Source organism: Falco punctatus (genome assembly GCF_963210335.1).
Source record: "Falco punctatus genome assembly, chromosome: Z".
NCBI lineage: Eukaryota > Metazoa > Chordata > Aves > Falconiformes > Falconidae > Falco > Falco punctatus.
The window spans coordinates 12,445,228-12,461,095 of NC_137586.1; the positions used below are offsets into that span (position 1 = coordinate 12,445,228).

At 43.5% G+C, this 15,868-nt stretch overlaps 1 protein-coding gene across 1 annotated transcript in view; it reads right to left on the reverse strand.

Moving 5' to 3' along the window:
* Positions 1–2,532, reverse strand: part of GOLPH3 (golgi phosphoprotein 3) — a 33,224-nt gene extending 30,692 nt beyond the window's left edge. Inside the window, exon 1 of the mRNA XM_080372603.1 lies at positions 2,055–2,532. Within this exon, the coding sequence (XP_080228729.1) occupies positions 2,055–2,267 (213 nt within the window). The 5' untranslated portion in view covers positions 2,268–2,532. The remainder of the gene's footprint in view (positions 1–2,054) is intronic.
* Positions 2,533–15,868: the final 13,336 nt, after the last annotated feature.

Below are 15,868 nucleotides of genomic sequence, written 5' to 3' on the forward strand. Positions count from 1 at the left end.
TTTGAAAAAGAGCCTATAGTTTTATTTCCAGTTTCAAAAGGAAAAAGATATCACGAAGCTGTTTACATGGTGTAGCTTGTACATAGGGATAGCAGCAGACCCAAAACCAAAACACAAAGCCTAGTGATTCATGTCTAACAAAGCTCAGGAACAGTGTGTGCTACAGTTTCTGCACATAAGTCCACTACCCTAGAGATGGCATTATCATTCTTTTTGTCTGATGTCTCACCAGAAAAAATCCCAAGGGAGTTAGGGATATCCATGCCACCATAATCACTCGGTTCCTTTTTCCATACAAAGGAAAATCAGATTATCTGCAGTGTGTGCCACTGCTGCACTTGAAGTTACATGATTTATAATTTTGATACACACCAGTGCAAAGGTGATTTTTAGGTTCAATATTAACTATTAGCTTTTTATATACCATGAAGACTTGCACCATATATTCTTTCTAGGCAGACAGAATGCTCCTTACCTTGAAATCTTTACAGCCTAAGGCCCACGAATGCAGCAGACATAGCACACAATCCTTGAAAAAGAGCTGAAAGATCACCCAGTTTATCCCACCTTCCACAAGGCAAGACCTCGTCCGCAATCCTGCCAGACAGCTGTCTTGCCACACCTAACTTACTCTCCTGCAACTATTCAGGTGTGTAGAAAGAGAAATGTGCATATGCATAAGTCTTCAATTCAACAGGTGGAAGCACACATCACTGTGAGTATCTACTGAGTTTGTCAAGATGCCATGGCAAGGTCCAGCTGAAAAAATGGGATTACAAAATACAGCCTAAAATACACAATCTGAGAGAGAAATAAAATATGTTATTGTAGCAAGTATATATACAAATATACCCACACACATTAAAAAAGTGAATGTTAACCAGTAAAACTACTCTTTAATTATTTATTTTCAACCAGAAAATTTTGGATGGAACACACTGTCAAAGAGCATAAAACTTATCTTCCTCCCCCATTACTCTGTACTTATGAACACACACATTTGAGAATTCCACCCAAATGAATGAACTGGCTTCATTAACTTACTTACCACTACAAAAAGAAAAAACAATCAACAGGTTGCTTAAACAAATTAATACTGTAACTCATGCCTAAAATAAAGGTGTATTATACTTCACCATACAGCACATCAAATTAAACTGTTCCCCCAGTAGGACCGAGTTCCTGCTCCTTCAATGAAACAAAAAATCCAACACACTGGTAGAAGTATGCCTTCTTCAATGACTTAGAATATCATGACAAACAAGCTACACATTTGGTAAAATGATGGAATTATATGATAATGTCATTTCCTCATTTTGACAAATTTCTCATTACTCGAGGCCCATTTTTGTCATATCTGTCCCCCCTAATTTTAAGACATTTTTCACACGCATTAGTCTGGAAAGTCTTAGTAGAAAGGGCTGTTAAGCATCCTCAAAGCACCTGAGAACCCCCTAAGTGCCACAGAGGTGTGTCTAACAAAATACATAGCAGTACACAAACCACTGACATTAAAAGACATAGGTAAGTTGTAGAAGCAGCGTAAGTATCACAGATCTACCCAGGTCTCCAAGTCAACCACCAATGCTGACTACAGGCCTTTGGCCCTCATCTCTGTCCCTGTCTTGCCCCAATTCTTATGTTGCCTTCCCCAAGACGCTACAAATATGAGTGCCCCTCTGTGAACCCCACATGCAAAAGGTGATCCAAACTCTCTGCCGGGGTCCCCCTCCCCAAAATCGAAGCCCTTTCCCCACCTCCTCCAAAACACCGAGCTTGCTCCAGCACATGCCCCTAACCCCCAGCACCACCAGCCCCCGCTCCACCGCGACGCCTCTACCCCGAACGCGCCGCAACACCCGCGCCTCAGCGCCCTCGCCCCCCCACACCCACCGCCGCTCCGGCTCCCCCTCCCACCATAACCCCCAAATGACCGATGTCCCCTCAGGCACTGCGCTCCCGCCCCCAGCACCACCGGGCCTCCTCAGCCGCCCCCTGCCCAGCGCCCCTCACCTCGGCCCGCCCCAGCCCCGCCGCCACGGCCCCGGCCGCACCTCACGGTCCTTGAGGCCCAGAAGCAGCACCTCCTCCATGAGGGTGAGCCGCGTTTCCTTGGAGTCGCCCTTCTCGTCGTCGCCGGACTCGTCCCTGCGGCCTTCATCCTCCGGGCCGCCTCCCGCCCCCCGCTCCTTGTCGGCGGCGGCGCTGCGGGAGGCCTCGGTCCGGCGCTGCACTAGGCCGGAGCTGCGCTGGGTCAGGGAAGTCATGGCCGGAGGCGGCGGGAGGGCAGAGGCCCGCTGCAGGGACAAGGGCTCAGCGACAGCTCGGGGCCGGGAAGAAGGAACGGTAGCCGCTCCTGCCTCCACCCTATGCGCACCGGGGCAACGGCTGGCTGGGGGGAGTCATGGGGAGCGGCGCTCGGCCGCGGCGGGGGAGGCGGAGACAGCGGGGGCCGGCGTCCCCCTCTGCGGCGGCCGAGCTGGCGGAGGCGGCTTCTCCTCCAATATGGCGGCGCAGGCTGATGTCAGCGGAGGATGTGGCAGCGCCGGGCGCGGGGGGGCACCGGAAAGGGCCGCGGGGGGCGGGGCGCCGCGGGGGGCGGGGGCGGGGCGCCGCGGGGGGCGGGGGCGGTCGTTCCCGGCGCTGTGGAGAGCGGCTGGCCCAGCGCGCCGGGGCGGCTGTGCTGCGGCCTCCTCAGGTAGCGGGCTGTCTCTTAGAAGAGCGCCTCGTTTAGCACCGTAAGGCCGCTCGGTTTCATTTGTAGCCGCCAGACCGTGTGTGGCTGCTTGTGCAGCCCCCCCACCCGGCTATATTTCTCTCTCTCTGCATATGTGTAGATCTATACGTGTCTGCTAAGCTCAGGTGAGCTCTCAGCAGTGTTGGCAGCAAACTGAGGACAGGGGCCCCTGGCTCTGCTGTCGATGACCGTCCCTTGCACCCAAACACTCAAAAACCGGCTCGTCAAGGCTAAATCCTTCATGTTTCTAGGTAGTGGACTTTATTGCAAAATAAAGGTGCTTATGATACAACGATGGCCTATATTTTTAGTCCACAATTAGTATATTGCATTTGGCTGTATTGAGATGTGTAGGTATAAACATACATAAAAAACACGTCTAAGATATAAATAAAACTTAGATAATTATTTCTAGGGTGCACCCTGTTTACCAAAAGCTCAGAGTCACCCTGTGACTTTAGCCTCTGTTCTGTCCCACACCCCCAGTTCTTGCATCATCGGCTGTTGTGACTTCGTGATAATTTAGTATAGTTTCTTCAAGATCACGGATGAGAAAGAATAGCAGATGGACAAAACTGATCCTCAGAGGATCTGAATCACTCACCCAACTGGTTTGCTGATCGCTCCTCTTCTGTGTTTTGAGGCCTGCTAATTATGCACAGTCCGCTTACTGTGTGACATGCTGATTATTATTTTTTTATCTTTATAGGTTTTTTTAATTAAAATGTTTTCCTGTACCAGGTCAAACACCAAACCAAAGCTTAAGGATATAACATCACTGATACTTTTATCAAATGTGCATTTACATAAAGAGATACCACAATAGCATTACAAGATCTGTTTCCTGAAAATGTCTTTTCTGAGTAGTAATTGTACTCAAATATTTTTTAATTTAGTCCTTTGTGAACCACTTGGATATTTTGCTGAGGATTACAATCCTGATGACAGGCATGTAATTAACCTGGGTCATCCTTTTTGTAATGTAATGTAATGTAGTCACTACATTAGTACATTAGCTTTCTTCCTGCTCTTTGGAACGCCCAAGATTTATTGAGACTTATTACAGATCAAAGAGAGGTTCCAAAAAGCACTTTTAAAAACCTGTATGCAAGTTATCCTGGTTTACTGACACAAATTACCTGGCTTTATCACAATTGTTTAAATTTTTCCTAAAGTACACTCTTAGTGGAAAGTTTTTCATCTTTCTCCTGGATAATATATACCTGTTTTCCCGAATATGAAACTATTTATTAAACACATTTTTTAAAGCACTGTTAAGAATTCTTACATTTCACTGTAGCGGTATCATTGTTAGAATTCACCTTGCACCTACATTCAATTCCATGTTTCTGTTGGCAAAAATTTGTTAACATCACTTACATTTTCTTTTAATTCCTAGATTTAATTAGCAAAGCAATATTACCTTTTCCTTTCTTATCAATAGAATGCACTGTTCAGGCTATTAACAATTATTTTAACCTTCCCACTACATTAGTATGGCATTTTAACTATGTTTGGATTTTGTCCTGATTGCATTTTAAGAGTTAACTGGTTGAATGTTCATTAGCAACTCCTAATTTGTATTTTTGGGGTTCAGATCCTTTCCTCAAGGCCCTCGAAGGACTCATTATTATTGTCATGTTTGTGAAAATCAGTTTTTAATAGTAGCTATCTGTATTATTGATTTGCACATGTTTCTGGGTTTTATTACAAAAGTGATGAAATTAAGATCACTTGTAGATTAATAAGAATTTTAAATTTTGTTGATTTATTTCATTTTTATTAGGATGAGGTGTACTGTGAAGCTCCTTACATTTGCCAGTCACTTTTCTGACTTAGAAACTCGGGTGTTTGCACAAATTGAATGGTGTAATTTCAAACAAATATATTTTTTCATTACTAATTTCAGTTCTGATCCTTTATGTAATGAAGCTAAACTAATAAACTCAGTGTGAATCAAATTAAGAATGCATATGATTGAATTTCAAGCCAATTATTTTTTTTTACCCTAATGCAACCCTGCTAGACAAAAACAAAATTTGAATAAAAAGGATAGCAAACAAGACACATTTCAGCATCTGATTTCCTTCGTGTGATCCCTTCTGCGTGGCTGAGAGCTGGTGTGTTAGCAAGGACCGCTCGGTTCTCTCTCCACCTATGAGATCCTAATGTACCATGTCACAACCTTCTTACCTGCAATTCATTTTACAGTACCAAGCTGTATTTGAAAGATACTTGAGTCATATGTAGCTTTATCAGGAGTTCAGAAGGCTGTAACCCCTGACACTGTGGCACTGGGTGGTGCAATGTGTGGCTCATGACATTAGGGTTATCACTGGGCATCTCACTGATAGACTCCCTTTCCTCCCCCCATCCCAATGCCAGTGTCATCCAGCCTGAGAGCTGAGGCCCTAACATTGTGTTAAGAAGTAAGAGTGCAAAAGCACTAGCTGTAGTCTAGAAATAATTTTGTTTGGCTTGCAGTAAATTGACCTTGTAATGCATCTTTGTTTATTCTTAAGCCCATACCTGGCAGAATTTCTATTAATAGTTGCTGATGAGTCTAAGTTGTCTGTACGAAATGCATTAGACTTCAAAAGCAGCTAGGTTATTTGAACTGCTGCTAGCCCACTGGGGAGATGAAATAAAAGGGAAAATAGCAAAGCCACGAATCTTAGACTCTTACTTTGTGTTGTGCTTGTTGCAGTTGCCATGATAGACTTCGCCATGGGAGCAGGGCTTACCTCAGTGATGTCAGCAGAAAAAGGGATAGACAAACCGAGTGCAAATTGGTTGACCTGTTGGGACAGCAGGTCAAGCAAAGAGTAACTTAATATTTAACACTTGAAGCTGGAGGTCACATGGTATTAACTGTCAGCAAATGTATTGCAACTTGAATGTCACGAGCATGACATACATGGTTAAAGCAAGAAGTTGCAGAAGTCTCAACCTAACAGACCTGCCAGGCTCTAAAACTTAAGATGTAGTGAAGGAATTCTAGTGCTACTGTGACAGCATCGTAACAAGATAGTGCTGGGAAGCTTTTCCTCTTGAAGGATGATTAGGTTAATAGCACGTCCATGTTTTGAAGTTGACAGCAAGAACCCAGGAGTTGTCTCCTAGAAAGCAGCAGCTGGTTCTGGTTATGGCTTCCCTATTCAGTAGTTTCACCAGTTAAGCTTGTTTACATTCCTGCCTGTGTCTTCCATTCCCTCCCAGTGAAAGTCTGCCACTCCAAATTATGCCACTAAAACAAAGTGTTAGATGGAGCTATGGCCTGAATCCCTGTAAGGATCTGAGCAAAGGGAGACAGGAATTTCTTAAGGCCAAGCCATCTTTAAAACCATGATGATTACAAACATGCTGCTTGAGTGCTAGAGTAGACATTAATGCCAGAAAGCAACTGGAAAGAACTAACTATCCTGAGATTTGTTCTAGCCAGTATTACTAGCATCATCTCCAAGAACAGGGTTTTCACTTCCAGTAAGAATCCAGATGTTGAAAGGCAGAGTGATGAGAGAAGGAAAAGCTCAGTTGTACAGGACAAGAGAATTGAGCAGACTAATGATGTTAGCGGGAAGAAACTAGAGTCAATGATCAACTGACCGTAGAAATCATGCCTAGTGCACAGTAGTCACGTAATATTGTCTCTTTCAGTTTCAGCTGCACCTGTTTTACTTGTACTGTTGTTCTCATTGCTAAATAAATCCATCACTAGCCAGTGCAGACCAGCTGGGACTTTCTTGTTGGTTTTAGGAATGAACTTCTCAGTATCAGTGCCAAATTTTTCTAAGTAAAAAGCACTTACTGCTATGGCTCTGTCCATACAGCAAACCCTTGCTTTGACAGCTTTTAATGATCTATAGTTCGGCATCATTTAAATATGATGATTAAATATGCTAGTATATCTTTTCCAGCATGCCTCTTTTTTAAGCTTCTCCCTTGGGATGATTTAAGGATGTTGGTTTAGGCTTCTGAAAAATATAAAGAATTACTACTTTCAGTGGCATAGCACTAGCTGTTAAAACCTAGCTCATATAAAGCTAGGTTTCTATGACTCAGCATACATATCACAGCATGGCAGCAGCTACTGGGAAGAAAATTAACTCTCTCAGCTGAAATTGGGACAAGCTGTTACTCACATTTGCTCATTTCAAAAAGGTTTTCTTTATTTCAAGGGTTTCCAGATCCTCCCATTTTCTCATCTCCTACAAAGTTCAAATCACAGAGTCATAGGATGGTTTGGGTTGGAAGGGACCTTAAAGACCATCTAGTTCCAAGCCCCCTGCCACAGGCAGGGACACCTTCCACCAGCCCAGGTTGCTCAAAGCCCCATCCAGCCTGGCCTTGACCACTGCCAGGGATGGGGCATCCACAGCTGCTCTGGGCAACCTGTGCCAGTGCCTCACCAGCCTTGCAGTAAAGAATTTCCTCCTAACTTCTAATCTAAATTCTACCCTCATTTAGTTTAAAGCTATTCCCCCCTGTCTTGTCACTACAGGTCCTGCTAAAAATTCTGTCCCCATCTTTCATACAAGCCCCTTTTAACTAGCCTCCTTTTCTCCAGGCTGAACAACCCCAACTCTCTCAACCTGTCCTTCAGAGGAAAGGTGCTTCAGCTCCCTCTCTGGACTCACTCCAACAGATCCATGTCCTTCTTAAGTTGGGGGCCTCAGAGCTGAATGCAGCACTCCAGGTGGGGTCTCACTAGAATGGAGCAGGGGGGGAGAAACAGCTCCCTGGACCTGCTGACCACACTTTTGATGCAGCCCAGGATACGGTTGGCGATCTGGGCTGTAAGCACACATTTTCAGGCCAAGCCATGCTTTTCATCCACCAGCATCCCCCAGTCCTTCTCCTCAGGGCTTCTCTCAATCCATTCTCCACCCAGCCTGTATTGATACTGGGGGGGTTGCCCTGACCCAGGTGCAGGACCTTGCACTTGGCCTTGTTGAATTTCATGAGGTTCTTACGGGCCCACCTCTCCAGCCTGTCAAGGTCCCTCTGGATGGCATCTCTTCCCTCCAGCACGTCAACTCCACCACTCAGCTCAGCATCATCAGCGAACTTGCTGAGGGTGCACTTGATCCCACCTTCTATCTCTTGGTGAAGATATTAAAGAATACTCGTCCCAGTATGGACCTCTGATAAACACCACTCACCGGTTTTGCCTTGGATATTGAGCTGTTGACTGCAACTCTTTGAGTGCAACCATCCAGCCAATTCCTTATCCACTGAGTGGTCCACCCATCAAATCCATGTCTCTCCAGTTTAGAGGCAAGGATGTTGTGTGGGACAATGTCAAAAGCTTTGCACAGATCCAGGTAGATGGCATCAGGCAGAAATGGTTGCTAGTTTCTGAAATCCATGTATTGTACTATCATCTTCCTACTTGTATCTGAGTGGATTAATTCAGTTGCAAGAATGTACTGGTTATTTTCATATTTTAATGTTAATATTTATTTTAATATTATGATTACTGAAATCATAAGGACAAAATTATCAGTCCAGTCAAGGTGCTGTTTATAATGAAGATGTGCTTTCATTTCTACACAGGGGTCCAGTTCAACCAGCATCACTAGGAAGAATGTGCAGCTTAATGAATATCTCTTAAGACTTAAAAGACATGGGTCCCACAAAGTTCCACCAAAACTGTCATTGGTATTTTGGCAAAATTTAAAATGTTTATTGAAGTTAATTTTATACAAATTCAGTCTTGAAGAAATCTTTATTTCACTTCCTAATGTAACATATGCTTTACTATCTGTTCCTTGTAAAGTATATAAATACTCATCAACTCATTAAAAAATACATAAACCCAGATGGCACAAATAAAATGTTTCCATGAAGTTGTAATTTACACGATAAATACTTATAATAAAACAGTATTATTCTTGTCTAATTAGAGAGTACTTGTGTTCATTCAGAAGCGTGCATAGAATAAATGTTGATTACTTTTGGTAGATTTACACCCTTTCATTATGACCAAAGACCCATGCAAAGAGAATCAAATAATGAGTGCTAATTTTAGAATAGTAAATACAGGGCAAACAGGGCCATGGGGTCAGTCAGGGAGAAAAATAAGGATTCCAGGAACTAGTTGCTATATCAAGTCAGAAAAGGTGTGTGAGCAGCTGGTGTCACTGAAATTGGGAATAAGAGAACTCCTTAACACCACTGTAGGATTAAGAAGAAGGCATTCCTTTATTGCAGCACTGGATGCACAGGGGATTGCTCCAGCTAGTGTGCATGCCATTATCTTTCATTCAAACAAAATTATGTAGTACACACTTACGATTATGCGTTAACATTTTTTGGAAAGAATCATACATATTCATTCAATGGTTGGTACTACGTTAATTAAGCATCACACATGCTCCTTACAGGTATCTCCAAGTCTTCCAAGGGATCTCAAACAATGGTCGACCCTATAGTTACAGCTGACTGATCACTGAGCCTTAATTTAGTTCTCCTATATGGAGAGCCCAAGAAGAGTCCAAGTTTGTTTCATTAGTTACCTGTACAACGGTCTCCTCAGTGATCGTAAATTTTAAATGAATCCTAGATAACCAGGGTTGGTTAGCAAGCTCTCCATAGTGATTACACTGAAACAAACAATATAGCTGCAAAGCTAAAACAGAGTATGTAAGAAACAGTTACAAAGCTAAATCAGACTAAACTACATGGTAACACTGGGATGGGAAATGGAAGAAAAAAGCTAGAAATACTCGGCAGCAGCCATCTCTGACTCCTGTAAAGACTGTGTAAAGGAGATTCTCAAATTACCTTGTTCCTGAGAAATCAGCCAAGCGCATTGCAATGTGTGTTCTGCTCCTGGCAGAGGCTGCCTACCCTGCTTGTGCTGGATGGTTTGTACTTCCGATAGCAGCCAGGAGGCTGTGATCACAGTGAACACCAGAAGGTTTTTTACATTTGGCACAGATGACAGTACTTTCCACAACACCTTCTATCCAGGGAGAAAAAAGCATTGATAAACGCTTGTAGATTAAACATGCAGACATCTCTGGGTTATGCTTCTCCCCGATTCACTCAAGAGTCAAACCAGGATGGAGGTATGTCTAATTAGTTTCTTACATTTGAAGTTGGCTTTGAAAACACAGAAGAACATCATCTTGTGCAAATCAAGTCTTAGCATTATATCTCACTATCCTGCTGTGAGTTTCTTTGACCTGGTAGACACCAAACATGGATTTGATTATGATAGAGGGGAGAAAATTCCAGACAACTTTTTTTGGAGGGGACACACTTGCTCTTAACTGGGGGAATTCAGAAGTGAGACTGCTCACTGGGCAGCACTAGCATTTTTCAGTTTTGACCTGTATTCCACGTGCTTCCATTGACCACAAGGCAGAGAGCTTGAGAATATTATCCTCTGAACATTTTCCCACGGGGTTAAAACAAGCCAAACACGGACTGATTTTTCGGGGTTAATTCTGCACTGGATTATATCTGTGCAACAACATCTGTCTTCAGTATTGTAAAATGGAATCGCTAGATCGTTTCTACGTGATGGATTTTAAAGAGATTTCACTGGTTAATACTTTACCATCCATGTAAACATTTATTAATATATTTGATACAAAAGAGCTGTTATTCAAACAGAAATCTCTTCATAGGGGATATGCAAGGATTTTTTTTAAATTTAAATCTGCACTGCAGACCACATTCTTAGTTCAAATTGAAGTAATAATTTGAATGGTTGGGACAAAGGCCATTACCTGCATAGTATAGATTGACAAGCATTTGAACATTAAACACAGCATTGCCTCTGAGGTTATTTAAAAACTTGTTGCTGTCCAGTTGAAAAAGTACATTTTCACAAGTACTGATGGCATTTGAGAGTTCAATACTGATCTGTATGAATGTAATTTATAATATTATATTATATAATAATATTAATTTTATAATATATATGAATAATTTATATTATAGTTATATGTTATAATATCTATGTATAATATAATAAATAATAATTATAAATTTATAAATGTATAAAATCCATTTGATACAAGAATTATTTACTTTAAAAAAAGAAAAAGAGGGGGAAAAGTAAATGTCTATAGTGAAAAACAAGAAAGAATTTGAAAAACAGAAGATGTTAGTTAATACTCAGAAACAGTTAACAAAACAGGGCCTTAGGAAAAGGAACGAGGTCACAAATACATCAAGCTGGGGCACAAGATAAGCTCAAAAAGAACCAAATGGTTAACGAGACTAAACAGAAAATTACTTTAACTATGTGTGAAGTATCCTAATTAGCATACTATAAGATCCACCCAGGAGCAAAGAGAGCCCCCAGCTGACAAAATCCCTTCCCCACAGAATGAGGCCAAAAAAAGAACACTGTACCTTTAAATTGAGACAAGGCTTGTGAGAACCAGTGAAAATTACATGTGATTAAACCTAATAGTAAAGAATTGTTCAAAGCGTGTGAAGTGTTTTACTATGTGTTAAGAGGTGTGCTAGCTTTGTGGATTTACAACCTAGCCCCCATCTTTGCCCAGACATGCGATAAACAAACATCTCGGTTCTGTGTGTGGATGGGCTCTTGCACACCAACCAGGTGAAGAACCCAGATTTGGGGTAACACTGCTATGTATTCACACAGCGCCAAACACAAGGCTACCTGCACGTAAAGATGACGTACAGTCTCTAACCATGAGACACAACGGGGTGTGATTCTAGAATGTCTCCGGTTTTTTACTACTAATATTTGTAGCGATCATAATGGATTCCAACAGAGCAGAAACCTCAGTAGTAGTCAGAACTATCAGAAAACTCATAATAAACCAGTAATTTTACAATCAGCCTTGTACATCTATAGCATGCTCACATTTCTGCCTTTTTGTGATTTTTTTTCTCCCTGAAAACGAGTTTGAGGAAGAAAACTGGGGATTTGGGGCTTCACTGGTGAAGCCAGAAAGAACTAAACAGCACCAGAAATACACTGTGTAGCTGGAAAGGTTATATGACTTTTTCTAGGGATGCTGGAATAGGGAAGGGGGACTGATGTCTCACTGACTCAGTGAAACAGCAGCCGAGTACATTTCTCTGCATGCCGAGACATGCAGTGGCACTAGAAAAGAGCCAGCAAGTCTGACAATCACAGTGTAAGAAAGCTTGGCATGAGAAAAGGTACCCAAAATACTTTCCTGTAACTGGGAGGAAAAAGCAAGAAAGTGTAAAAGAAGTGCTTGCATCACTTGTTCGGTTATATGAACTGCTGTCTTGCTGATGGCCACTTTTGCATTACCACCTTCATTTTTTTCAAAGGTGCAAAGTTGTTGTAAAAGTTAGCTTTGAATAGGGCAGAGGAAGGTTTCCTTTTCTCTTGAATCCATTTACCATTAAATTATAACTTCAAGCTGGGACTCTGATACCTGTCCGCCTCAAAGCCTCATGCTTAGTGTAACAGCAGTGTGTGGCAAGTGACCGTCAGATTGATGCGGACAGTTGAGGGGCTAGCTACAAACCATAGCCTACCTTTTGGGCCTCCCAAAACATCTGCCTTCCACCACTACTAGAGGCAGTCTGGTGCTCACAGCAATAAGCTGTGTCACTGAAGCCAGGATAAGACCTTCAGGACCCCAATGACTTCCCCAGGGAGAAGAGAGAAAAAAGGATTAGCAGCTGAATTATTGCCAGTCACAAATTAACATGAAAGCTAGAAACAAAAACTTAGTGGAGAAACCCAGCTGAAGACTGGTGCTAGAAATACATCCAGCAGTGTAAGGTGGCCCTGGCATGTCGAACAACACAAATGCATCTGCGAGGGAGGCATTTGGCTGCAGCAGGGAATGAGAGAAGCTGCACGGCATATCAGTATTTTCACCTGCATAGACAGTGTCGAGATCTTGGTCTGGTTTATAAGTCATCTTTGAAAGAAAAAATAAATCTCTTTCTGCTCTTGCTGAGATACAACAAATGACATCTAAGCTTTCTTTATTTAACACAGATTATGTCACTCTGATGAGCCAGCCATCTGTATCAAGGTGTCCTACTTTGGCATGTATGGTCTTTTCTCACTAAATATTTTCCCTAACACTTACTTAGGTGCCAGCTTAATTCTCTTTGCCAAAGGGTAAAACAATGATTTTACTTAACAGCTATTTACTACACAGTTATGTCCTTCAGAGAGAAAGTTTAAAAATAAAAATCCTTAAAAAATCCCTCCAAACTAGAACTAGTCTCATTGTTCACATATTAAGTTATGAGGCAGCAAATGCAACTCTTGTATTTCTGCAGAACAAACACACGAGCAGAATACACTTAAGCTTTTACTGGCCTTAAGCATCAAAACACACCTGCGGTTGAAATCCAGCAAGGTGACCTCTCACTGCTTACAGTAGGCGAGCAGGACCAGAGGACCAGGCACTATGCCAAAGCAAAGAAAGTGTTCCCTATCCTGGAAGCACAGTCCCACTCTGAAACACAGCTCTGTGAAAAACAAATCTAGGACTTTCCCTCTTCTTTAAATCAAGTGGGCTCTCTCTCCTAGCTGCAAACACAGCCTGGAGCAGCTTGGCACTTCACCATCAGTCAAACATCCTGCAGCCCAGACCAAAGCGTTACTTTATCTGCACAACCCCAGGACTGTAAAATAGCCTCAGATATTTGAGTATGTGTTCACTAGTCATTTTTGATGCAAGGTTAAGGCAAGGTGCTAAGAGTTTCTAACATTTTGCTTTAATGCAGGAGCTATTTCTGATGCTTCACAAGGCCACATTGCACTTAGCTGTGCTACTGAGATGGAACTAACTTCAGCAAATAATTTTTGTGAAGGCATACTCCAAGCTGATAGTAGCAGGGACTTTATTTTGCCATTAACATCAGGAAATAGGGCATGAAGCACATATAGGAGATGCAAAACTGTTTAAGGAAGAAGACATTTTTACCAATTTCCATTGTCAAGGCCATATTGGAAAGATACTGTTGTACAGAAATAATTCTGAAATTCTAAAATACATAAACAGATACAACTATTTCAGAATAGACTTTTACTACGTCTCTTCGGCACAGCCGACAACACTAAAGAACCATCAAGATTCTTAATTCTGTTCCATCTGCCTGTTTCCCTTCCACAGGAAGAGATCTTTCTTGACCTGGACAGTTGTCCAGCTGAGAGTCTGGTAGGTAATTCTAGTTAGGAATAAAGCACCTTTGATGCAGTTTGTTTTATTTACAGAATTACACAGCCCTGCTTCTTTGAGCATAGTATAAATCAAACAGCTGGAGACCGTTTCTCTAAACGCAGGTCTTTCAGCCAGCACCTGATCCAAGAGCCATTTTGCAAGTTTTGTCCTGCCAGATCTCCATAGAGCAATATATTTCATGCTCCTTACCACCACTGCATATATATCAAAAATATAATTGACACACCGACGTTACTGATGAGTGGTTACACAGCTACCGGCTATCCAAATGTGGGACAGACTGCTTAGACTGCCACAGCTCAGCAGTGAGGGTTTGGTGACAGCCACATTGAGGTTACTCATTAATGCAACGTGTACCTTCTCATAGCAGGCCCAGGGAGATGTTTGGGAGACCTGGGAAATAGGAATCAGTGGGTGATTTTAACCGAGCAAGGTCTTCCTTCAAGTGTAGCTGCCTGGATGGTACCTGATGACAAACCAATAGTTAAACAGATCGAACAGAAGCTAACGTAGGTGCGTAGAATACATTTTCTATACCTTCAAATCTCAGCCATACCTAACGGGACTGGAGATCCTGCCATAAAAGCTTTCCAAAAGTGCACGCAGCCAAACAGATGCAGTTAAAGGGTGCGACTGTGTTTGTGGTGGGCTGGCCGGGGCTGGCTGCCAGGTGCCCACCCAAGTGGCTCCATCCCTCCCCTCCTCAGCTGGGCAGGGACAGAAAATCCACGGAAAGGGTCTGGGCGGAGGTGAGGGCAGGGACAGGGGCAGGGGCAGGGCGCTCGCCCGGGCAAAACAGGCTCGAATCGGGGAAAATGAATTTATCACCAATCAGATCAGAGTAGGATCATGAGAAATGGAAACTGAGCCTTAAAACACCTTCCCGGCACCCCGCCTTCTTCCCGGGTTCAACTTCCCTGCTGAATTCTCTCCCTCCTCACCCCTCGTGGTGCCGGGGGATGGGGACGGGGGGCTGCGGTCAGTTCACACCTCGTGTCCGCCGCTCCTGCCCCCTCGCCCCCTGCCCGGCCCGGCCCGGCCCGGCCCGGCCCCCCGCGGGCGCAGCCCCTCGGGCCCAGCCCGGCCCGGCCCGGCCCCCCGCGGGGGCACCGGCCCTGCCCCAGCCCGGCCCGGCCCGGGCTCCTCTCCCCGCGGGGCCGCGGGCCCTGCCCGGAGCTGCTCCAGCGCCGCCGCCCGCGGGTCACAGCCCCCTGCGGGACCCCCTGCCCCGGCACAGTGTCGCTTTTCCCCTACGTGACCACGGGAACAAGAGCCAATCCTCATTTCCTCGCTTAAGAGTTCGGGTGCGTCAAAGAATTTATTTTCAGTTCTGCGATGACATTTAACTTTTAAACTCCAGTTTAACTAAACTAACTGAATGCAACTTGTGAAAATATTTTTTTGGCAGGGGAACAGCCATATGCAGCGCTTCTCTGACAAATGTGACAATGCAAGTCGCCTTTTCAGTTCGAGTGTGCCGTGCAGCTGGGGAGCCGGTGGGCAGCGGGTTGTGTAGTAATAGCTGACAGGGAAAACACTCCAGAAGGGGAAGGATATCTACCAGCCTAGACAGAACACTAACGGCAGCATCTAGCACCAGTAAGGCTGTTATTACTTTAATAAGATCCAAATATTCTGAAGAAATGTTTATGTACAGTCATTTCCTGCTGCTTAAGTGAGTCTGGGTCCCTCGTAATTGTGTTTCTGCTTCTTTCCACATCCATTATTACCTGTCCTGGTAATTGTGTTTCAGCTGTTTCCAGCATCCATTATTACCTGCAGAACTCCAGAGGCTTGCATATTCATGCAGCCTCTACTTAATACCAGGACACTAAGTGATGGTTTCACTATTGCTGTATTTAATTTCAGTAACTGGCCCTTTTTATTATCATCTCTGCCAGACAGCTAGCTATTCACCTGCAATTTGAATCATAAAAAGGGCCACTGCCTTAGAAAC